Genomic DNA, 24655 nt, shown 5'->3' on the forward strand with positions numbered 1-24655 from the left:
TATCACTATGGGGTTAGTATAGACCACTATCACTACAGAGATATCACTATGGGGTTAGTATAGACCACTGTAACTACAGAGATATCACTATGGGGTTAGTATAGACCACTGTAACTACAGAGATATCACTATGGGGTTAGTATAGACCACTATCACTACAGAGATATCACTATGGGGTTAGTATAGACCACTGTAACTACAGAGATATCACTATGAACTGTGTACCGTTGTCTGTAGTAAACGATCAAGGCAATTTGTGTTACTACTCTCAAAAGGGCCTGTCTCTCTCCTCCTGTCTCCACCCCTCCTCTCTCTCTGTATCTCACTCTCTACATCCCCCTGTCTCCATCCCTCCTCTCTCTCTGTCTCTCTCCTCCTGTCTCCACCCCTCCTCTCTCTCTGTATCTCACTCTCTACATCCCCCTGTCTCCATCCCTCCTCTCTCTCTACATCCCCCTGTCTCCATCCCTCCTCTCTCTCTGTCTCTCACTCTCTACATCCCCCTGTCTCCACCCCTCCTCTCTCTCTGTCTCTCACTCTCTACATCCCTCTGCCTCCACCCATCCTCTCTCTCTGTCTCTCACTCTCTACATCCCTGTCTCCACCCCTCCTCTCTCTCTGTCTCTCACTCTCTACATCACCCTGTCTCCATCCCTCCTCTCTCTCTGTCTCTCACTCTCTACATCCCCCTGTCTCCATCCCTCCTCTCTCTCTGTCTCTCACTCTCTACATCCCTCTGCCTCCACCCCTCCTCTCTCTCTGTCTCTCACTCTCTACATCCTCCTGTCTCCATCCCTCCTCTCTCTCTGTCTCTCACTCTCTACATCCTCCTGTCTCCACCCCTCCTCTCTCTCCGTCTCTCACTCTCTACATCCCCCTGCCTCCACCCCTCCTCTCTCTCTGTCTCTCACTCTCCCTCTCTACATCACTCCAGCCTGCCCGTCCCATGGTTGATCTTCTCGGCGATGCAAGGCGGTGTACCGGTGGCGGTGAACTCCAACGGTCTGTTCTGTGCCATCGTGCTCCTCTTCGTCATGCTCATCTTCGTCATCGTCAGCATCGCGGCGTGTCGGTGGAAGATGAGCCGTGTTCTGGGCCTCACCATGTTCATGCTTTACTTCGTGTTCCTGGTGCTCAGTGTGATGCTGGAGGACCGTGTTATTATCTGCCCCGTCTCCATCTGAGGTCAGAGGTCAGACACCATTATGTTAGCTTTTAAAACATTTTTTTTTTTACTAAGATGAAACTGAATATGTTGTACTGTACAGAGCATTATGGGTATTGTAGTACGATGTACTACAATGAGGAGGGAGGGAGAAAAAAAAGGCGTGTCAGGAAGTCATTTAAATAATCACCACCCAACTGTGTCGTTGTCAGTCACTAACATTCACGGCTGTCACGGTATAGGGAGGGGATTCCCTAGTGTTACTGTTGACAGAGGGGATTCCCTAGTGTTACTGTTGACAGAGGGGATTCCCTAGTGTTACTGTTGACAGAGGGGATTCCCTAGTGTTACTGTTAACAGAGGGGATTCCCTAGTGTTACTGTTGACAGAGGGGATTGTGTTGTCAGTCACTAACATTCACGGCTGTCACGGTATAGGGAGGGGATTCCCTAGTGTTACTGTTGACAGAGGGGATTGTGTTGTCTATGTTGAGCCAGTGGACACCTCCATGGTTGGACTATTTCTGGTCTCTTTCACCAGAACTGATGTGCAACAGTAGAGGTTGTCTGTCCACAACTACTGAAGAGAGACTCAGTAATTGTAGAAGTTGTCCAGCCACACACACACATCCATTTTAGTGTTCATCCATGTAAAAAAATGTCAATACAGTCATTTCTTTTAGAGTAAAAAAAAACAACAACAAAAAACTGGTTTATCAGGTGCAGAGAGGTACAGCAGCTTTTGAGTTCTCATGTAAATGATTCTGTGTCTAGAAAACCCAGGAATGGTGTAGTTCAGTTACACGACCCATATGTAACCATTATTACATTAACTGTCAGCGTTGTAGTGTTATGTATGTATGCAATACACTTGTTTGGGTCAGATGGATGCAAAGAGAATGTATTGATGTATAGTAAACTATTCATATGTTGTACTTACAATCCATACTGCAATTAAATCATTTTTTAAAATAATATTCAATAAAAGGTGGTGTTGATTGGTTAATTATGTTGTATGAAAACAAATGTTCTGGGGTCATTTAAAACTGAAGCCAGGATTCAATCAAAAGGTGTATTATGAAAAAAGTATATACAACAAAGTGTGTTGTTGACAATGTGTCTTTCAAAGGTCATTTTCCCCCCCGGCGTTCGCTGTCAAGGCTGTGGATGTCGGTGTAAACATCCATCTCAGACGTGATTTAATCCCCGTGTAGAAACACACACGATTAGCCACGGGTAGAAGTGATTTAATCCCAGTGTAGAAACACACACGATTGGCCACGGGTATAAGTGATTTTATTTCCAGTCAGAGACAACTCTGAAGATCCAGTCAAACAGTACATGATTCATCTCATCATCAGATCCACAGACCCGTCGTACAGAGCTGTAAACAACACTAGGAACATTTTATAAAATGTCTTCTATACAAAGAGCAGATCAAATATTATACATTGACCTAAATACAAAGAAACATTTTGTTTGGACATTAACCTTCTCGAGCTCTATTCAGTCTGTAGATTCTGTGATTGGAATGTAAAGGTAATTTCCCACGGAGCGGACATACGCACCGTTTACCATCAATGCAGTCTCTGCTAAAGCAGGAACACAGCCTTTAAATTTCAATCACCCTGCAAACCTGAACTTCCGCCACGCGGATTGAATAGAGCCCTTCATCTGCAGAGATCGACAACAAAAACGGTTTAAAACTGTTCACACTGCTGATATTCATGAGTGATATTTTTTTGACAGTCCAGGTCTCTCTTAATAAACCGCTTAGTTGGTTGGTAACAATCTTTAGCGTTCAAAATAGCAACGTCCGTTTCATGTTTGCATAGTAGCGCTATTCTGCGATTGGTGCTCTCAGCTGTCAATCATTGAAGTGGCCAGCTCTCATTGGACCCTTCTTGACAGAGGTCCTCTTCTAGCCAATGACATCAGTCTGTTGTTACATTGTAATTTGAGGTCACCGGTGTGCCTCACCGGTCACTCGTAAGATGACTGGTGACGTTTCCGTCTACGTTGTCGTCGGCCAGGATAGGTGTTTAACGTATCTGTTAAAAGGGGGGACACTATGATGTCATACAGGTACTTCAAGGATTTCATTCTGAGTTGGAAGTATTTTCCCTGGCGAGAGAGAGATGTTGCCGCGTACTGTAAACCCAGGAGGATTTTCAAGTGTTTACCTGGTTCAAGTGGACTCAACGGTTGTTCTCCACTCAGACAACTGAAAGCATTATAATCTATGTTCAGGTGCACCCCACACACATAAAATCACCAAACATGATGTAAAATGAACTGAAGACAAATACATCGCCAAAGGCTGACCTTGGTATCATCAGTATAACAGGCCGGGTATAAACAGCCATGTCATCATAGCCACCGAGGTCCTGCTACTTCAACCACTTATTTTAATCCCCCCCCCCCCCCCCAAAAAACGGTTTTGACTGCAGGTGATGTGCCAACGGAACATTCCTTTGTGCTGCTGAACAATGAACCCAAACGTAGGTTGTTACTCACATAGTACCTTGTATGGAAGAAGAACAGAACACGTGTATATAGATGAACATAGACTTAGGATCATATCTAAAACGTTTGAGGACGTATCAAGTTATCGAACGTCGGTACATTGTGTCGGGCCTGACGTCCTTAACGTGGGTTAGAAACCAGAACTGAACTGGCCCTCCGGTTTGGGAAATTACAACTTGTGACTGCTGCAGGGACTCAGTCAGGGTACGGGCTCAATTCCATTTCAAATTGGTCGATTTAGAAAGTAAACCAAATTCCAAAATTGAAAAGCATTGAAGAGAATTGAAATGGAATGAACCCCGACTCTAGACTCACCTACACATCAATGGTATGAATCATTCTTACTGAAGCCCAACTCTAGACTCACCTACACATCAATGGTATGAATCATTCTTACTGAAGCCCGACTCTAGACTCACCTACACATCAATGGTATGAATCATTCTTACTGAAGCCCAACTCTAGACTCACCAACACATCAATGGTATGAATCATTCTTACTGAAGCCCAACTCTAGACTCACCTACACATCAATGGTATGAATCATTCTTACTGAAGCCCGACTCTAGACTCACCTACACATCAATGGTATGAATCATTCTTACTGAAGCCCAACTCTGGACTCACCTACACATCAATGGTATGAATCATTCTTACTGAAGCCCAGACTTATAGCTCCTAACAGAACTAGACTGAACTAAAATATAAAACGCAACATGCAACACTTTCAAAGGTTTTACTGAGTTACAGTTCATAGAAGGGAATCAGTCAATTAAAATAAAGATCATTAGGCCTCTAATCTATGTATTTCACATGACTGGGCAGCGGCGCAGCCATGGCTGGGCCTGGGAGGGCATAGGTCCACCCACTTGGGAGCCAGGTTCAGCCAATCAGAATTATTTTTTCCCCCACAAAAGGGTTTTATTACAGAGAGAAATACTCTTCAGCACCCCCCTCCTCCTCTTCAGACGATCCAGCAGGTGAAGAAGCAGGATGTGGAGGTCCTGGGCTGGCGTGGTTACATGTGGTCTGCGGTTGTGAGGCCGGTTGGATGTACTGCCAAAGTCTCTGAAATTACGTTGGAGGCGGCTTACGGTAGAGAAATGAACATTCAATTCTCTGGAAACAGCTCGGTTGGACATTCCTGCAGTCAGCATGCAAATTGCATGCTCATTTCCCTCAAAACTTGAGGTATCTGTGGCATTCTGTTGTGTGACAAAACTGCACATTTTAGAGTGGCCTTTAATTGCCCCCAGTACAAGGTGCACTTGTGTAATGATCATGCTGTTTAATCAGCTTCTTGATTTGGGTTATCTTGGCAAAGGATAAACAAATTTGGATGTAAACAAATTTGTGCGCAACATTTGATTTGAGAGAAATAAGCTTTTTGTGCGTATGGAACATTTCTGGGATCTTTTATTTCAGCTCATGAAACATGGGATCAACACTTTACATGTTGCGTTTATATTTTTGTTCAGTATATACACTGTACCATAGTACCGTTTTGGATGATTATTTTTTGCTTCTAAAACAGATAAATTAAAATCGAAAAAAGGTTTTTGAAGAGGAACAGACAGTTACCTCAAAACTATTGAACAACCCACCCTTTCCTTGTAAATTCCCTGTCATAAACCCACTATTCACAGTTTATAACACCTGAAGAGAGGCCCACACGTACAGGAAGTACAGAGAATATGAAAGGACATGAAACACGGAACCTACTGTCGTGTAGCAATATTCCCTCCATTTATCAAAAGGGTAACTACATGTTCTTAACAGTACACAGAGGTCCCAAAGGTACTCCAACTTGAAGGTACTTTAAAAGGTACTCCAACTTGAAGGTACTTTAAAATGTACTTCACTTTAACTGGAAGGTACTTTAAAAGGTACTTCACTTTAACCTGAAGGTACTTTAAAAGGTACTTCACTTTAACTTGAAGGTACTTTAAAAGGTACTCCAACTTGAAGGTACTTTAAAATGTACTTCACTTTAACTGGAAGGTACTTTAAAAGGTACTTCACTTTAACCTGAAGGTACTTTAAAAGGTACTTCATTTTAACTTGAAGGTACTTTAAAAGGTACTTCACTTTAACTTGAAGGTACTTTAAAAGGTACTTCACTTTAACTTGAAGGTACTTTAAAAGGTACTTCACTTTAACTTGAAGGTACTTTAAAAGATACTTCACTTTAACTTGAAGGTACTTTAAAAGGTACTCCAACTTGAAGGTACTTTAAAATGTACTTCACTTTAACTTGAAGGTACTTTAAAAGGTACTTCACTTTAACTTGAAGGTACTTTAAAAGGTACTTCACTTTAACTTGAAGGTACTTTAAAAGGTACTTCACTTTAACTTGAAGGTACTTTAAAAGATACTTCACTTTAACTTGAAGGTACTTTAAAAGGTACTCCAACTTGAAGGTACTTTAAAATGTACTTCACTTTAACTGGAAGGTGCTTTAAAAGGTACTTCACTTTAACTTGAAGGTACTTTAAAAGGTACTCCAACTTTAACTCGAAGGTACTTTAAAAGGTACTTTCACTTTAATGATATTAATACTGATATCTGAAGAGCCGATTCATACAGCATGTTGTGCCAAAGATGTCAAAGTCAGTTTTACAATCGCACATTACTTTAAAAACAGAGGTCAATCAGTTTTGTAAACGTCAAAGTATTTGACTCAGTATGGGTATTTCTGTAATAGATATTTATAAACGAATCAATCCATACTCGGGATACGTCTTGTCAACAACAACATCTGTTGTGAAGTGCAGCGGGAAATGAAGAATTTAACGCAACATTTTGGCAGTTTTAAAGCGACTTCAGTTGTTTTGAGTGAATCTTTGAATGCCCTCACTGATACAATACTTCAAACCAGCTCAGTTCAGTTTACGATGGACATCAGAGTGGTGCAGTAACAGGGACAGTTACACTCCTCACTGTAAATACTACTAGAACTTTCTAACAGACATCAACCACAGGAGGACAGGAATGGATGTTTCACCCTGACATGAAGCCAGTACATCCATCAACCACAGGAGGACAGGAATGGATGTTTCACCCTGACATGAAGCCAGTACATCCATTAACCACAGGAGGAGAGGAATGGATGTTTCACCCTGACATGAAGCCAGTACATCCATCAACCACAGGAGGAGAGGAATGGATGTTTCACCTGACATGAAGCCAGTACATCCATCAACCACAGGAGGAGAGGAATGGATGTTTCACCATGACATGAAGCCAGTACATCCATCAACCACAGGAGGAGAGGAATGGATGTTTCACCCTGACATGAAGCCAGTACATCCATTAACCACAGGAGGAGAGGAATGGATGTTTCACCTGACATGAAGCCAGTACATCCATCAACCACAGGAGGAGAGGAATGGATGTTTCACCCTGACATGAAGCCAGTACATCCATCAACCACAGGAGGAGAGGAATGGATGTTTGACCCTGACATGAAGCCAGTACATCCATCAACCACAGGAGGACAGGAATGGATGTTTCACCTGACATGAAGCCAGTACATCCATCAACCACACCCTGACATGAAGCCAGTACATCCATCAACCACAGGAGGAGAGGAATGGATGTTTCACCCTGACATGAAGCCAGTACATCCATCAACCACAGGAGCAGAGGAATGGATGTTTCACCTGACATGAAGCCAGTACATCCATCAACCACAGGAGGACAGGAATGGATGTTTCACCCTGACATGAAGCCAGTACATCCATCAACCACAGGAGGAGAGGAATGGATGTTTCACCTGACATGAAGCCAGTACATCCATCAACCACACCCTGACATGAAGCCAGTACATCCATCAACCACAGGAGGAGAGGAATGGATGTTTCACCTGACATGAAGCCAGTACATCCATCAACCACAGGAGGAGAGGAATGGATGTTTCACCTGACATGAAGCCAGTACATCCAGCTAAACAAATTAAACAGACTAAAATAAATAAAAGTCTTACTTTGTATAAATAGAATTCAAGTTAAGTAGAATATTGCTGATATTAGTCTCTATATTTGACTATATAATACAAATGTTGTTTTATAAAAGGTCCCTACTACTACTGTCGTATATAAAGTACATTTTGTATTTTATGTAACAATTTGTACAAGATTTCTTAAAAACATAAGTACCCCGAAATAGAACACGTCAAAATGTGTGAAACCGTTGTTACGTTAATGAGTATGATCTCCATCCATCCAGAGGGGTACGTCCAGAACCTATAACAACCAGGTGATGAGATGGGATTTTAAAACATCCCTTTTGTGAGACTAGTCAAGACTACATAATAACACCCTGGTCGGCCAGCTCCGTTAGTCTCTGGTCAGCTCCGTTAGTCTCTGGTCAGCCCCGTCACATGACCCAAAACATCACCGTGTCATCACACATTCTGTAAGTCTATCTAAAGGGATTCCTGAGCTCGTCTTTAAAGCAATCCTCAGTCCTCTTTGGGAAAGCCACCGTTGTAATACAAGGATTTTATACAGCGCTTTTCATGGACACAAAGATCTCTTGAACCCTAACCCACGTGTGCTACCCACGGCTGTGCTATGCTGAGTGACGGAGGTGACTGGCCCGGGTGGAGGCTGAAGTGTCTGTCGGAGGTGACACGTCAGGGGTAAAGGGGTCAGAGTTCAGAGGTAGGGCTCTCCGAAGGTCTTGCGACACTCCATGACCCCAGCGCTGGGCGGACGGTCGCAGTTGTGCGTCAGCTTCACCAGGTTGGGGCTGAGGTGGTCGTACGCCATCTTGTATTCACGGTCAAACGCGTCTGGAGGGAGGAGAAAGAGTGAGACGAGATTAGCGTCTGGAGGGAGGAGAAAGAGTGAGACGAGATTAGCGTCTGGAGGGAGGAGAAAGAGTGAGACGAGATTAACCCATCGATGTTTAACACTAATTTAAATGTCATTTAAACTTCTAGTGAAGTTAAGACCTTCTAGTGAAAACGCTGCAGTACACTACAGGAGCATTCAACAGTGTATGGGGTTGACCTCTAGATGACAGAGCAGTTGGCTGTGAGTACACTACAGGAGCATTCAACAGTGTATGGGGTTGACCTCTAGATGACAGAGCAGTTGGCTGTGAGTACACTACAGGAGCATTCAACAGTGTATGGGGTTGACCTCTAGATGACAGAGCAGTTGGCTGTGAGTACACTACAGGAGCATTCAACAGTGTATGGGGTTGACCTCTAGATGACAGAGCAGTTGGCTGTGAGTACACTACAGGAGCATTCAACAGTGTACAAGGTGACCTCTAGATGACAGAGCAGTTGGCTGGATGTATAGACAGGGAATAAGGGTTGAGACACTGCAGGACTTCTGAAACTACTAGGACGATGAAATACAGACTTACCGATGTCAATGTTGTCCTTTCCCAGAGCCACCAGACACAGGAAGAGGATGTCTCTGTACAGACTCCTGCAGAGGGAAGGGCACCGGGATGTGAGATGGTACAGAGGACATTTAGCAGACTAGTTATTACAGTAGATAGCATGCCGACCGGCTGTCTTGGACATCAGAGCGACTCATGATACTTAATGTTGACATTAACCTTTTTCCCAACATTTACATTTTACATTTAAGTCATTTAGCAGACGCTCTTATCCAGAGCGACTTACAAACCTTGCTATACTTACACCAACTGATTTTAAATCAAATCAAATGTTATTGGTCACATACACATGGTTAGCAGATGTTATTGGTCACATACACATGGTTAACAGATGTTATTGGTCACATACACATGGTTAGCAGATGTTATTGGTCACATACACATGGTTAGCAGATGTTATTGGTCACATACACATGGTTATCAGATGTTGTTGGTCACTTACACATGGTTAGCAGATGTTATTGGTCACATACACATGGTTATCAGATGTTATTGGTCACATACACATGGTTAGCAGATGTTATTGGTCACATACACATGGTTAGCAGATGTTATAGCGAAATGCTTGTGCTTCTAGTTCCGACAGTGCAGTAAAATCTAACAGTTCCCTAACAACTACCCAATACACACAAATCTAAAAGGGGTGATTGAGAATATGTACAGTTGAAGTCGGAAGTTTACATACACCTCAGCCAAATACATTTAAACTCAGTTTTTCACAACTCCTGACATTTAATCCAAGTAAAAATTCCCTGTTTTAGGTCAGTTAGGATCACCACTTTATTTTAAGAATGTGAAATGTCAGAATAATAGTAGAGATAATTATTTCTTTCAGCTTTTATTTCTTTCATCACATTCCCTGTGGGTCAGAAGTTTACATACACTCAATTAGTATTTGGTAGCATTGCCTTTAAATTGTTTAACTTGGGTCAAACGTTTCAGGTAACCTTCCACAAGCTTCCCACAATAAGTTGGGTGAATTTTGGCCCATTCCTCCTGACAGAGCTGGTGTAACTGAGTCAGGTTTGTAGGCCTCCTTGCTCGCACACGCTTTTTCACTTCCGCCCACAAATTTTCTATGGGATTGAGGTCAGGGCTTTGTGATGGCCACTCCAATACCTGGAGTTTGTTGTCCTTAAGCCATTTTGTCACAACTTTGGAAGTATGCTTGGGTCATTGTCCATTTGGAAGACCCATTTGCGACCAAGCTTTAACTTCCTGACTGATATCTTGAGATGTTGCTTCAATATATCCACATAATTCTCCTCCCTCATGATGCCATCTATTTTGTGAAGTTCACCAGTCCCTCCTGCAGCAAAGCACCCCCACAACATGATGCTGCCACCCCCGTGCTTCACGGTTGGGACGGTGTTCTTTGGCTTGCAAGCCTCCCCTTTTTCCTCCAAACATAACAATGGTCATTATGGCAAAACAGTTCTATTTTTGTTTCATCGGACCAGAGGAGGTTTCTCCAAAAAGTACGATCTTTGTCCCCATGTGCAGTTGCAAACTGTAGTCTGGCTTTTTTATGGCGGTTTTGGAGCAGTGGCTTCTTCCTTGCTGAGCGGCCTTTCAGGTTATGTCGATATAGGACTCGTTTTACTGTGATATAGATACTTTGGTACCTGTTTCCTCCAGCATCTTCACAAGGTCCTTTGCTGTTGTTCTGGGATTGATTTGCACTTTTAGCACCACAGTACATTCATCTCTAGGAGACAGAATGCGTCTCCTTCCTGAGCGGTATGACGGCTGCGTGGTCCCATGGTGTTTATACTTGCGTACTATTGTTTGTATAGATGAACGTGGTACCTTCAGGCGTTTGGAAATTGCTCCCAAGGATGAACCAGACTTGTGGAGGTCTACAATTTTTTTTCTGAGGTCTTGGCTGATTTCTTATGATTTTCCCATGATGTCAAGCAAAGAGGCACTGCTTTTGAAGGTAGGCCTTGAAATACATCCACAGGTACACACTCCAACACCTCCAATTAGCCTAACAGAAACTTCTAAAGCCATGACATACATTTCTGGAATTTTCCAAGCTGTTTAAAGGCACAGTCAACTTAGTGTATGTAAACTTCTGACCCACTGGAATTGTGATACAGTGAATTATAAGTGAAATAATCTGTCTGTAAACATTAGTTGGAAAAATGACTTGTGTCATGCACAAAGTAGATGTCCTAACCGACAAGACAAAACGATAGTTTGTTAACAAGAAATTTTGTGGAATTTGTGGTTGAAAAACGAGTTTCAATGACTCCAACCTAAGTGTATGTAAACTTCCGACTTCAACTGTACATATAAATATATGGATGAGCGATGGCCGAGTGGCATTTAGTGACACGCTCTGAATGTTGCAGATAGATAGAAATAGGACGAACAGAGCTGATGATTCTTTATCCTGGCAGACAAGCATGTCTGTTCTACATGACACATTTCTATCTGAATGTTTCAGTAGCGTTACATCCTCCTGAACATGCCCCTGGACAATGGCGATATCAATGTGTAACCCCTGACCTTTGCCTCTTGACCCCCAGGCTCTGCCCCAGCAGCTGTAGGAGCTGTCCCATTGGTCGAGAGACGTCGTTCCTCTGGATGCTCTTGACCACGCTGTGGAGTAGCTCCTCCCCAAACGGACGCTCCGCCTCGCTCACAGGACGACACAACGGGTAGCCCACACCTGGAGGCAGGGGTCAGGGGTCAGAAAGACGGATATGTAGGCTACACAAATACACACTTCATATATAACAAACGTGTCCACGTGCACACACACACGTAGGTATGCAAGACCGATCACACACACACACACAGTAAACCACAGATGCTAACCCATTCTCAAATACAGGAGTGTATAATACAGGAGTGTATAATACAGGAGTGTATAATACAGGAGTGTATAATACAGGAGTGTATAATACAGGAGTGTATAATACAGGAGTGTATAATACAGGGGTGTATAATACAGGGGTGTATAATACAGGGGTGTATAATACAGGAGTGTATAATACAGGGGTGTATAATACAGGGGTGTATAATACAGGAGTGTATTATACAGGAGTGTATAATACAGGGGTGTATAATACAGGAGTGTATAATACAGGGGTGTATAATACAGGAGTGTATAATACAGGGGTGTATAGTATAATACAGGAGTGTATAATACAGGGGTGTATAATACAGGGGTGTATAATACAGGAGTGTATAATACAGGAGTGTATAATACAGGGGTGTATAATACAGGAGTGTATAATACAGGGGTGTATAATACAGGGGTGTATAATACAGGAGTGTATAATACAGGGGTGTATAATACAGGAGTGTATAATACAGGGGTGTATAATACAGGGGTGTATAATACAGGAGTGTATAATACAGGAGTGTATAATACAGGGGTGTATAATACAGGAGTGTATAATACAGGAGTGTATAATACAGGGGTGTATAATACAGGAGTGTATAATACAGGGGTGTATAATACAGGAGTGTATAATACAGGAGTGTATAATACAGGGGTGTATAATACAGGGGTGTATAATACAGGAGTGTATAATACAGGAGTGTATAATACAGGGGTGTATAATACAGGAGTGTATAATACAGGGGTGTATAATACAGGAGTGTATAATACAGGGGTGTATAATACAGGAGTGTATAATACAGGAGTGTATAATACAGGAGTGTATAATACAGGGGTGTATAATACAGGAGTGTATAATACAGGAGTGTATAATACAGGGGTGTATAATACAGGGGTGTATTTGAGATCCAACTAGACGAAGATACACATTAAAATGTTGGAAGAACTGAAGAAAATGAATCACTAGAAACAACATTATTTAGACAATTCAATCTAAGAATTATCAAGACTGTCAGGCAAGTGGAAAACAGCAATGGAAAACAGCAATACAGCGATGCATTTCAACCACATAAAGATACTGAGGACAGAGAAAATGAAACAGGTTTTCCAAAAATGACTACAAGGAGAACAAACAGAGTGCAGCAAAGCAGAGAAGAGCAGACAGGACACACGGAGACAAAGGAGAGGACTCAGCTGTCGAGTCCTAAAGAGAACACTCACTGTCTAACAACAGAGCACAATTAAGCCCTGAAAGACAGAGAGCAGAGAGCACAACAGACCCCTGTTAGCTCCCAGACATTACAGTGCACAGAGATACAAAATGGCTGCCACATAGCTGCCCGTGGTTCAGAGCTCTTCCATCTGCCAAAGTTAGGCTACAAGACATCCACAATTCATACAGATATGCTCTTCTTAAAACCACCGTAAAATATAGACTTATGGCTTTATCTGTTCCTTGATAAAACAAGGTGCTGAGACGGTTTCAGGACCTGCTGTAGACTGTGACTTAATGCATTTCACTGAGACGGTTTCAGGACCTGCTGTAGACTGTGACTTAATGCATTTCACTGAGACGGTTTCAGGACCTGCTGTAGACTGTGACTTAATGCATTTCACTGAGCCGGTTTCAGGACCTGCTGTAGACTGTGACTTAATGCATTTCACTGAGACGGTTTCAGGACCTGCTGTAGACTGTGACTTAATGCATTTCACTGAGACGGTTTCAGGACCTGCTGTAGACTGTGACTTAATGCATTTCACTGAGCCGGTTTCAGGACCCGCTGTAGACTGTGACTTAATGCATTTCACTGAGCCGGTTTCAGGACCCGCTGTAGACTGTGACTTAATGCATTTCACTGAGCCGGTTTCAGGACCCGCTGTAGACTGTGACCTACTCTGTGTGTTCCACAGGATGTAGAACGGCTGGATGAGATCCCGGTGCAGCTTGAGGTTGTCCCATAAGATCTGGACCAACACGTGTTTACTGTCCTCTGACATCCAGTGGCGAGGGACCTGGGGAAGGACAGGGACAGATATGAGACACACACACTAGCTCAATGACAATATATCTGGAGGGAGACGTAGAGACAGGGACAGATATGAGACACACACACACTAGCTCAATGACAATATATCTGGAGGGAGACGTAGAGACAGGGACAGATATGAGACACACACACTAGCTCAATGACAATATATCTGGAGGGAGACGTAGAGACAGGGACAGATATGAGACACACACACACTAGCTCAATGACAATATATCTGGAGGGAGACGTAGAGACAGGGACAGATATGAGACACACACACACTAGCTCAATGACAATATATCTGGAGGGAGACGTAGAGACAGGGACAGATATGAGACACACACACTAGCTCAATGACAATATATCTGGAGGGAGACGTAGAGACAGGGACAGATATGAGACACACACACACTAGCTCAATGACAATATATCTGGAGGGAGACGTAGAGACAGGGACAGATATGAGACACACACACTAGCTCAATGACAATATATCTGGAGGGAGACGTAGAGACAGGGACAGATATGAGACACACACACACTAGCTCAATGACAATATATCTGGAGGGAGACGTAGAGACAGGCACAGATATGAGACACACACACTAGCTCAATGACAATATATCTGGAGGGAGACGTAGAGACAGGGACAGATATGAGACACACACACACTAGCTCAATGACAATATATCTGGAGGGAGACGTAGAGACAGGGACAGATATGAGACACACACACTAGCTCAATGACAATATATCTGGAGGGAGACGTAGAGACAGGGACAGATATGAGACACACACACACTAGCTCAATGACAATATATCTGGAGGGAGACGTAGAGACAGGGACAGATATGAGACACACACACACAAGCTCAATGACAATATATCTGGAGGGAGACGTAGAGACAGGGACAGATATGAGACACACACACACTAGCTCAATGACAATATATCTGGAGGGAGACGTAGAGACAGGGAATAAGGGGTGAGGTGTATACACAGGGAATAAGGGGTGAGTTGTATAGACAGGGAATAAGGGGTGAGGTGTATAGACAGGGAATAAGGGGTGAGGTGTATAGACAGGGAATAAGGGGTGAGATGTATAGACAGGGAATAAGGGGTGAGGTGTATAGACAGGGAATAAGGGGTGAGATGTATAGACAGGGAATAAGGGGTGAGGTGTATAGACAGGGAATAAGGGGTGAGATGTATAGACAGGGAATAAGGGGTGAGGTGTATAGACAGGGAATACGGGTTGAGGTATAGACAGGGAATAAGGGGTGAGATGTATACACAGGGGATAAGGGGTGAGATGTATAGACAGGGAATAAGGGGTGAGATGTATAGACAGGGAATAAGGGGTGAGATGTATAGACAGGGAATAAGGGGTGAGATGTATAGACAGGGAATAAGGGGTGAGGTGTATAGACAGGGAATAAGGGGTGAGATGTATAGACAGGGAATAAGGGGTGAGGTGTATAGACAGGGAATAAGGGGTGAGATGTATAGACAGGGAATAAGGGGTGAGGTGTATAGACAGGGAATAAGGGGTGAGATGTATAGACAGGGAATAAGGGGTGAGGTGTATAGACAGGGAATAAGGGGTGAGATGTATAGACAGGGAATAAGGGGTGAGGTGTATAGACAGGGAATAAGGGGTGAGATGTATAGACAGGGAATAAGGGGTGAGGTGTATAGACAGGGAATAAGGGGTGAGGTGTATAGACAGGGAATAAGGGGTGAGATGTATACACAGGGGATAAGGGGTGAGATGTATAGACAGGGAATAAGGGGTGAGGTGTATAGACAGGGAATAAGGGGTGAGATGTATACACAGGGGATACGGGGTGAGATGTATAGACAGGGAATAAGGGGTGAGGTGTATAGACAGGGAATAAGGGGTGAGATGTATAGACAGGGAATAAGGGGTGAGATGTATACACAGGGGATAAGGGGTGAGATGTATAGACAGGGAATAAGGGGTGAGGTGTATAGACAGGGAATAAGGGGTGAGATGTATAGACAGGGAATAAGGGGTGAGGTGTATAGACAGGGAATACGGGTTGAGGTATAGACAGGGAATAAGGGGTGAGATGTATACACAGGGGATAAGGGGTGAGATGTATAGACAGGGAATAAGGGGTGAGATGTATAGACAGGGAATAAGGGGTGAGATGTATAGACAGGGAATAAGGGGTGAGATGTATAGACAGGGAATAAGGGGTGAGGTGTATAGACAGGGAATAAGGGGTGAGATGTATAGACAGGGAATAAGGGGTGAGGTGTATAGACAGGGAATAAGGGGTGAGATGTATAGACAGGGAATAAGGGGTGAGGTGTATAGACAGGGAATAAGGGGTGAGATGTATAGACAGGGAATAAGGGGTGAGGTGTATAGACAGGGAATAAGGGGTGAGATGTATAGACAGGGAATAAGGGGTGAGGTGTATAGACAGGGAATAAGGGGTGAGATGTATAGACAGGGAATAAGGGGTGAGGTGTATAGACAGGGAATAAGGGTTGAGGTATAGACAGGGAATAAGGGGTGAGATGTATACACAGGGGATAAGGGGTGAGATGTATAGACAGGGAATAAGGGGTGAGGTGTATAGACAGGGAATAAGGGGTGAGATGTATACACAGGGGATACGGGGTGAGATGTATAGACAGGGAATAAGGGGTGAGGTGTATAGACAGGGAATAAGGGGTGAGATGTATAGACAGGGAATAAGGGGTGAGATGTATACACAGGGGATAAGGGGTGAGATGTATAGACAGGGAATAAGGGGTGAGATGTATAGACAGGGAATAAGGGGTGAGATGTATAGACAGGGAATAAGGGGTGAGATGTATACACAGGGGATAAGGGGTGAGATGTATAGACAGGGAATAAGGGGTGAGATGTATAGACAGGGAATAAGGGGTGAGGTGTATAGACAGGGAATAAGGGGTGAGATGTATAGACAGGGAATAAGGGGTGAGATGTATACACAGGGGATAAGGGGTGAGATGTATAGACAGGGAATAAGGGGTGAGATGTATAGACAGGGAATAAGGGGTGAGGTGTATAGACAGGGAATAAGGGGTGAGGTGTATAGACAGGGAATAAGGGGTGAGGTGTATAGACAGGGAATAAGGGGTGAGGTGTATAGACAGGGAATAATGGGTGAGGTGTATAGACAGGGAATAAGGGGTGAGGTGTATAGACAGGGAATAAGGGGTGAGGTGTATAGACAGGGAATAAGGGGTGAGATGTATAGACAGGGAATAAGGGGTTGAGATGTATAGACAGGGAATAAGGGGTGAGGTGTATAGACAGGGAATAAGGGGTGAGGTGTATAGACAGGGAATAAGGGGTGAGGTGTATAGACAGGGAATAAGGGGTGAGGTGTATAGACAGGGAATAAGGGTTGAGGTATAGACAGGGAATAAGGGGTGAGATGTATACACAGGGGATACGGGGTGAGATGTATAGACAGGGAATAAGGGGTGAGGTGTATAGACAGGGAATAAGGGGTGAGGTGTATAGACAGGGAATAAGGGGTGAGGTGTATAGACAGGGAATAAGGGGTGAGGTGTATAGACAGGGAATAAGGGGTGAGGTGTATAGACAGGGAATAAGGGGTGAGGTGTATAGACAGGGAATAAGGGGTGAGGTGTATAGACAGGGAATAAGGGGTGAGGTGTATAGACAGGGAATAAGGGTTGAGGTATAGACAGGGAATAAGGGGTGAGATGTATACACAGGGGATACGGGGTGAGATGTATAGACAGGGAATAAGGGGTGAGGTGTATAGACAGGGAATAAGGGGTGAGGTGTATAGACAGGGAATAAGGGGTGAGGTGTATAGACAGGGAATAATGGGTGAGGTGTATAGACAGGGAATAAGGGGTGAGGTGTATAGACAGGGAATAAGGGGTGAGGTGTATAGACAGGGAATAAGGGGTGAGATGTATAGACAGGGAATAAGGGGTTGAGATGTATAGACAGGGAATAAGGGGTGAGGTGTATAGACAGGGAATAAGGGGTGAGATGTATAGACAGGGAATAAGGGGTTGAGATGTATAGACAGGGAATAAGGGGTGAGGTGTATAGACAGGGAATAAGGGGTGAGATGTATACACAGGGGATACGGGGTGAGATGTATAGACAGGGAATAAGGGGTGAGGTGTATAGACAGGGAATAAGGGGTGAGGTGTATAGACAGGGAATAAGGGGTGAGGTGTATAGACAGGGAATAAGGGGTGAGGTGTATAGACAGGGAATAAGGGGTGAGGTGTATAGACAGGGAATAAGGGGTGAGGTGTATATTTTTACATTTACATTTTAAGTCATTTAGCAGACGCTCTTATCCAGAGCGACTTACAAATTGGAAAGTTCATACATATTCATCCTGGTCCCCCCGTATAGACAGGGAATAAGGGGTGAGGTGTATAGACAGGGAATAAGGGGTGAGATGTATAGACAGGGAATAAGGGGTGAGGTGTATAGACAGGGAATAAGGGTTGAGGTATAGACAGGGAATAAGGGGTGAGATGTATACACAGGGGATAAGGGGTGAGATGTATAGACAGGGAATAAGGGGTGAGATGTATAGACAGGGAATAAGGGGTGAGGTGTATAGACAGGGAATAAGGGGTGAGATGTATAGACAGGGAATAAGGGGTGAGGTGTATAGACAGGGAATAAGGGTTGAGGTATAGACAGGGAATAAGGGGTGAGATGTATACACAGGGAATAAGGGGTGAGATGTATAGACAGGGAATAAGGGGTGAGATGTATACACAGGGGATAAGGGGTGAGATGTATAGACAGGGAATAAGGGGTGAGATGTATAGACAGGGAATAAGGGGTGAGATGTATAGACAGGGAATAAGGGGTGAGATGTATACACAGGGGATAAGGGGTGAGATGTATAGACAGGGAATAAGGGGTGAGATGTATAGACAGGGAATAAGGGGTGAGGTGTATAGACAGGGAATAAGGGGTGAGATGTATAGACAGGGAATAAGGGGTGAGATGTATACACAGGGGATAAGGGGTGAGATGTATAGACTGGGAATAAGGGGTGAGATGTATAGACAGGGAATAAGGGGTGAGGTGTATAGACAGGGAATAAGGGGTGAGGTGTATAGACAGGGAATAAGGGGTGAGGTGTATAGACAGGGAATAAGGGGTGAGGTGTATAGACAGGGAATAATGGGTGAGGTGTATAGACAGGGAATAAGGGGTGAGGTGTATAGACAGGGAATAAGGGGTGAGGTGTATAGACAGGGAATAAGGGGTGAGATGTATAGACAGGGAATAAGGGGTTGAGATGTATAGACAGGGAATAAGGGGTGAGGTGTATAGACAGGGAATAAGGGGTGAGGTGTATAGACAGGGAATACGGGGTGAGGTGTATAGACAGGGAATAAGGGGTGAGGTGTATAGACAGGGAATAAGGGTTGAGGTATAGACAGGGAATAAGGGGTGATATGTATACACAGGGGATACGGGGTGAGATGTATAGACAGGGAATAAGGGGTGAGATGTATAGACAGGGAATAAGGGGTGAGGTGTATAGACAGGGAATAAGGGGTGAGGTGTATAGACAGGGAATAAGGGGTGAGGTGTATAGACAGGGAATAAGGGGTGAGGTGTATAGACAGGGAATAAGGGGTGAGGTGTATAGACAGGGAATAAGGGGTGAGGTGTATAGACAGGGAATAAGGGGTGAGGTGTATAGACAGGGAATAAGGGGTGAGGTGTATAGACAGGGAATAAGGGGTGAGGTGTATAGACAGGGAATAAGGGTTGAGGTATAGACAGGGAATAAGGGGTGAGATGTATACACAGGGGATACGGGGTGAGATGTATAGACAGGGAATAAGGGGTGAGGTGTATAGACAGGGAATAAGGGGTGAGGTGTATAGACAGGGAATAAGGGGTGAGGTGTATAGACAGGGAATAATGGGTGAGGTGTATAGACAGGGAATAAGGGGTGAGGTGTATAGACAGGGAATAAGGGGTGAGGTGTATAGACAGGGAATAAGGGGTGAGATGTATAGACAGGGAATAAGGGGTTGAGATGTATAGACAGGGAATAAGGGGTGAGGTGTATAGACAGGGAATAAGGGGTGAGGTGTATAGACAGGGAATAAGGGGTGAGGTGTATAGACAGGGAATAAGGGGTGAGGTGTATAGACAGGGAATAAGGGTTGAGGTATAGACAGGGAATAAGGGGTGAGATGTATACACAGGGGATACGGGGTGAGATGTATAGACAGGGAATAAGGGGTGAGGTGTATAGACAGGGAATAAGGGGTGAGGTGTATAGACAGGGAATAAGGGGTGAGGTGTATAGACAGGGAATAAGGGGTGAGGTGTATAGACAGGGAATAAGGGGTGAGGTGTATAGACAGGGAATAAGGGGTGAGGTGTATAGACAGGGAATAAGGGGTGAGATGTATAGACAGGGAATAAGGGGTGAGGTGTATAGACAGGGAATAAGGGTTGAGGTATAGACAGGGAATAAGGGGTGAGATGTATACACAGGGGATAAGGGGTGAGATGTATAGACAGGGAATAAGGGGTGAGATGTATAGACAGGGAATAAGGGGTGAGGTGTATACACAGGGGATAAGGGGTGAGATGTATAGACAGGGAATAAGGGGTGAGATGTATAGACAGGGAATAAGGGGTGAGGTGTATAGACAGGGAATAAGGGGTGAGATGTATAGACAGGGAATAAGGGGTGAGGTGTATAGACAGGGAATAAGGGGTGAGATGTATAGACAGGGAATAAGGGGTGAGATGTATAGACAGGGAATAAGGGGTGAGGTGTATAGACAGGGAATAAGGGGTGAGGTGTATAGACAGGGAATGTATAGTCAGTGTTCCCCACCGTAGATCCCCTGTTACAGTGCTCGGAGGTCAGTATGAGTCCAGGCAGGTTGCTGGGCAGGTCCAGACGTCTGAAGGACCAAACCAGGTTCCAGTAGATGATAGGATGGTGGTCCACCACGGCTGACACTGTGATAACAGGGTCTCCCTCGTTCTCCAGCAGGGACTCCAGCTCCTTCCACAGCACCAGGGGACTCAGGTAGGGTACTGTGACTGGTTCTGGGTGGTGGAGACGCCACTCCATATCAACACTCAGGGGGTCCTGGGTGGAGTTAAGGGTCAGGGGTTAAAGTTGAGAAGTTAAGGGTCAGGGGTTAAAGTTGAAATGTTAGGGGTTAGGGGTTAAAGTTGAGAAGTTAGGGGTCAGGGGTTAAAGTTGAGAAGTTAGGGGTCAGGGGTTAAAGTTGAAATGTTAGGGGTCAGGGGTTAAAGTTGAGAAGTTAGGGGTCAGGGGTTAAAGTTGAGAAGTTAGGCTGTGGGTGGTCCTCGACCACTACAGATACATAATGATAATCAAGTAAGAATGTGTATGTGTGTGTGTGTATGTGTGTGTGTGTGTGTGTGTTCACTAGGACCTTCAGAATAATGTCCCCATTTTGCTTCAGCCTTTTCCCCTGATGTCCCCATTGTTCACATAAAGGTGAAAGGTGTGTGTATGTGAACACAGTGTGTGTGTGTGTGTGTTTTGGGTGTCTGTCTCACGCTGGCTTCGTTGAGTCGGCTGGGCAGGCTGCCTGAAGTGGGTACATTGTGGTTGAGTCGAGTTGGTTCCTCCATGGGGTCAAAGGCACTGACACTCCGCACCATAGCTGACCCCGGGGACAGGGCCCCCTGGCGTCGCTCTGTAGGGATCTCTATACACTGGGCCCTGGACGACGACAGCCTGGACACACACACACACACACACACACACACACACACACACACACACACACACACACACACACACACACACACACACACACACACACACACACACACACACACACACACACACACACACACACACACACACACACACACACACACACACACACACACACACACACACACACACACACACACACACACACACACACACACACCGGTGTTAGGACCAGGAGGAGCTCCTGTTTTCCGTTGCAGATAGCATCAGCAGGCGGCTACTTCAAACACATCTGAGGACACTACCACCATACTAACAACACAAACTAACAGAGAGAGAGGACACTACCACCATACTAACAACACATTCTCTAACAGAGAGAGAGGACACTACCACCATACTAACAACACAAACTAACAGAGAGAGGACACTACCACCATACTAACAACACAAACTAACAGAGAGAGAGGACACTACCACCATACTAACAACACAAACTAACAGAGAGAGAGAGGACACTACCACCATACTAACAACACAAACTAACAGAGAGAGAGAGGACACTACCACCATACTAACAACACAAACTAACAGAGAGAGGACACTACCACCATACTAACAACACAAACTAACAGAGAGAGAGGACACTACCACCATACTAACAACACAAACTAACAGAGAGAGCGAGGACACTACCACCATACTAACAACACATTCTCTAACAGAGAGAGAGGACACTACCACCATACTAACAACACAAACTAACAGAGAGAGGACACTACCACCATACTAACAACACAAACTAACAGAGAGAGGACACTACCACCATACTAACAACACAAACTAACAGAGAGAGGACACTACCACCATACTAACAACACAAACTAACAGAGAGAGGACACTACCACCATACTAACAACACAAACTAACAGAGAGAGGACACTACCACCATACTAACAACACAAACTAACAGAGAGAGAGGACACTACCACCATACTAACAACACAAACTAACAGAGAGAGAGGACACTACCACCATACTAACAACACAAACTAACAGAGAGAGGACACTACCACCATACTAACAACACAAACTAACAGAGAGAGGACACTACCACCATACTAACAACACAAACTAACAGAGAGAGGACACTACCACCATACTAACAACACAAACTAACAGAGAGAGAGGACACTACCACCATACTAACAACACATTCTCTAACAGAGAGAGAGGACACTACCACCATACTAACAACACATTCTCTAACAGAGAGAGAGGACACTACCACCATACTAACAACACATTCTCTAACAGAGAGAGAGGACACTACCACCATACTAACAACACAAACTAACAGAGAGAGAGGACACTACCACCATACTAACAACACAAACTAACAGAGAGAGGACACTACCACCATACTAACAACACAAACTAACAGAGAGAGGACACTACCACCATACTAACAACACAAACTAACAGAGAGAGAGGACACTACCACCATACTAACAACACAAACTAACAGAGAGAGGACACTAACACCATACTAACAACACAAACTAACAGAGAGAGAGGACACTACCACCATACTAACAACACAAACTAACAGAGATAGGACACTACCACCATACTAACAACACAAACTAACAGAGAGAGAGGACACTACCACCATACTAACAACACAAACTAACAGAGAGAGGACACTAACACCATACTAACAACACAAACTAACAGAGAGAGAGGACACTACCACCATACTAACAACACAAACTAACAGAGAGAGGACACTACCACCATACTAACAACACAAACTAACAGAGAGAGAGGACACTACCACCATACTAACAACACAAACTAACAGAGAGAGGACACTACCACCATACTAACAACACAAACTAACAGAGAGAGAGGACACTACCACCATACTAACAACACAAACTAACAGAGAGAGGACACTACCACCATACTAACAACACAAACTAACAGAGAGAGGACACTACCACCATACTAACAACACAAACTAACAGAGAGAGGACACTACCACCATACTAACAACACAAACTAACAGAGAGAGGACACTACCACGATACTAACAACACAAACTAACAGAGAGAGAGGACACTACCACCATACTAACAACACATTCTCTAACAGAGAGAGGACACTACCACCATACTAACAACACAAACTAACAGAGAGAGGACACTACCACTTACTAACAACACAAACTAACAGAGAGAGGACACTACCACCATACTAACAACACAAACTAACAGAGAGAGGACACTACCACTTACTAACAACACATTCTCTAATGAAATGTAATCCAACAGAAACCCCAATGAGGAGGGAGAGAGAGGACACTACCACCATACGAATATTGACTAATAATGTCAGGAAACTAACAGAGAGAGGACACTACCACCATACTAACAACACATTCTCTAACAGGGGTGGTAGGATAGGGGTGGTAGGCTAGGGGTGGTAGGCTAGGGGTGGTAGAATAGGGGTGGTAGGCTAGGGGTGGTAGACTAGGGGTGGTAGGCTAGGGGTGGTAGGATAGGGGTGGTAGACTAGGGGTGGTAGACTAGGGGTGGTAGGCTAGGGGTGGTAGGATAGGGGTGGTAGACTAGGGGTGGTAGACTAGGGGTGGTAGGCTAGGGGTGGTAGGATAGGGGTGGTAGACTAGGGGTGGTAGGCTAGGGGTGGTAGGATAGGGGTGGTAGACTAGGGGTGGTAGACTAGGGGTGGTAGACTAGGGGTGGTAGGCTAGGGGTGGTAGGATAGGGGTGGTAGACTAGGGGTGGTAGACTAGGGGTGGTAGACTAGGGGTGGTAGACTAGGGGTGGTAGGATAGGGGTGGTAGGCTAGGGGTGGTAGACTAGGGGTGGTAGGCTAGGGGTGGTAGA

At 44.4% G+C, this 24655-nt stretch overlaps 2 protein-coding genes across 10 annotated transcripts in view; one reads left to right on the forward strand and one right to left on the reverse strand.

The window, feature by feature from the left end:
- Positions 1-2139, forward strand: part of LOC139575521 (sodium/potassium/calcium exchanger 1-like) — a 41748-nt gene extending 39609 nt beyond the window's left edge. For all 4 annotated transcript variants that reach the window (XM_071400537.1, XM_071400540.1, XM_071400539.1 and 1 more), the window contains one exon: positions 935-2139. In XM_071400537.1, the coding sequence (XP_071256638.1) occupies positions 935-1184 (250 nt within the window). In that variant the 3' untranslated portion in view covers positions 1185-2139. The remainder of the gene's footprint in view (positions 1-934) is intronic.
- Positions 2140-2443: 304 nt separating this feature from the next.
- The window catches only part of LOC139575519 (C-myc promoter-binding protein-like), a 252682-nt gene continuing 230470 nt past the window's right edge, over positions 2444-24655 (reverse strand). For 3 of the 6 annotated variants that reach the window (XM_071400533.1, XM_071400534.1, XM_071400531.1), the window contains 7 exons: positions 21581-21761; positions 20880-21140; positions 13858-13975; positions 13184-13210; positions 11623-11785; positions 9070-9134; positions 2444-8485 (listed from right to left, as the gene is read on the reverse strand). In XM_071400533.1, coding sequence (XP_071256634.1) covers positions 8349-8485; positions 9070-9134; positions 11623-11785; positions 13184-13210; positions 13858-13975; positions 20880-21140; positions 21581-21761 — 952 coding nt within the window. In that variant the 3' untranslated portion in view covers positions 2444-8348. The remainder of the gene's footprint in view (positions 8486-9069; positions 9135-11622; positions 11786-13183; positions 13211-13857; positions 13976-20879; positions 21141-21580; positions 21762-24655) is intronic. The other 3 variants (XM_071400535.1, XM_071400532.1, XR_011674965.1) reach the window with 2 other exon arrangements.

Source organism: Salvelinus alpinus, chromosome 5, assembly GCF_045679555.1.
Source record: "Salvelinus alpinus chromosome 5, SLU_Salpinus.1, whole genome shotgun sequence".
NCBI lineage: Eukaryota > Metazoa > Chordata > Actinopteri > Salmoniformes > Salmonidae > Salvelinus > Salvelinus alpinus.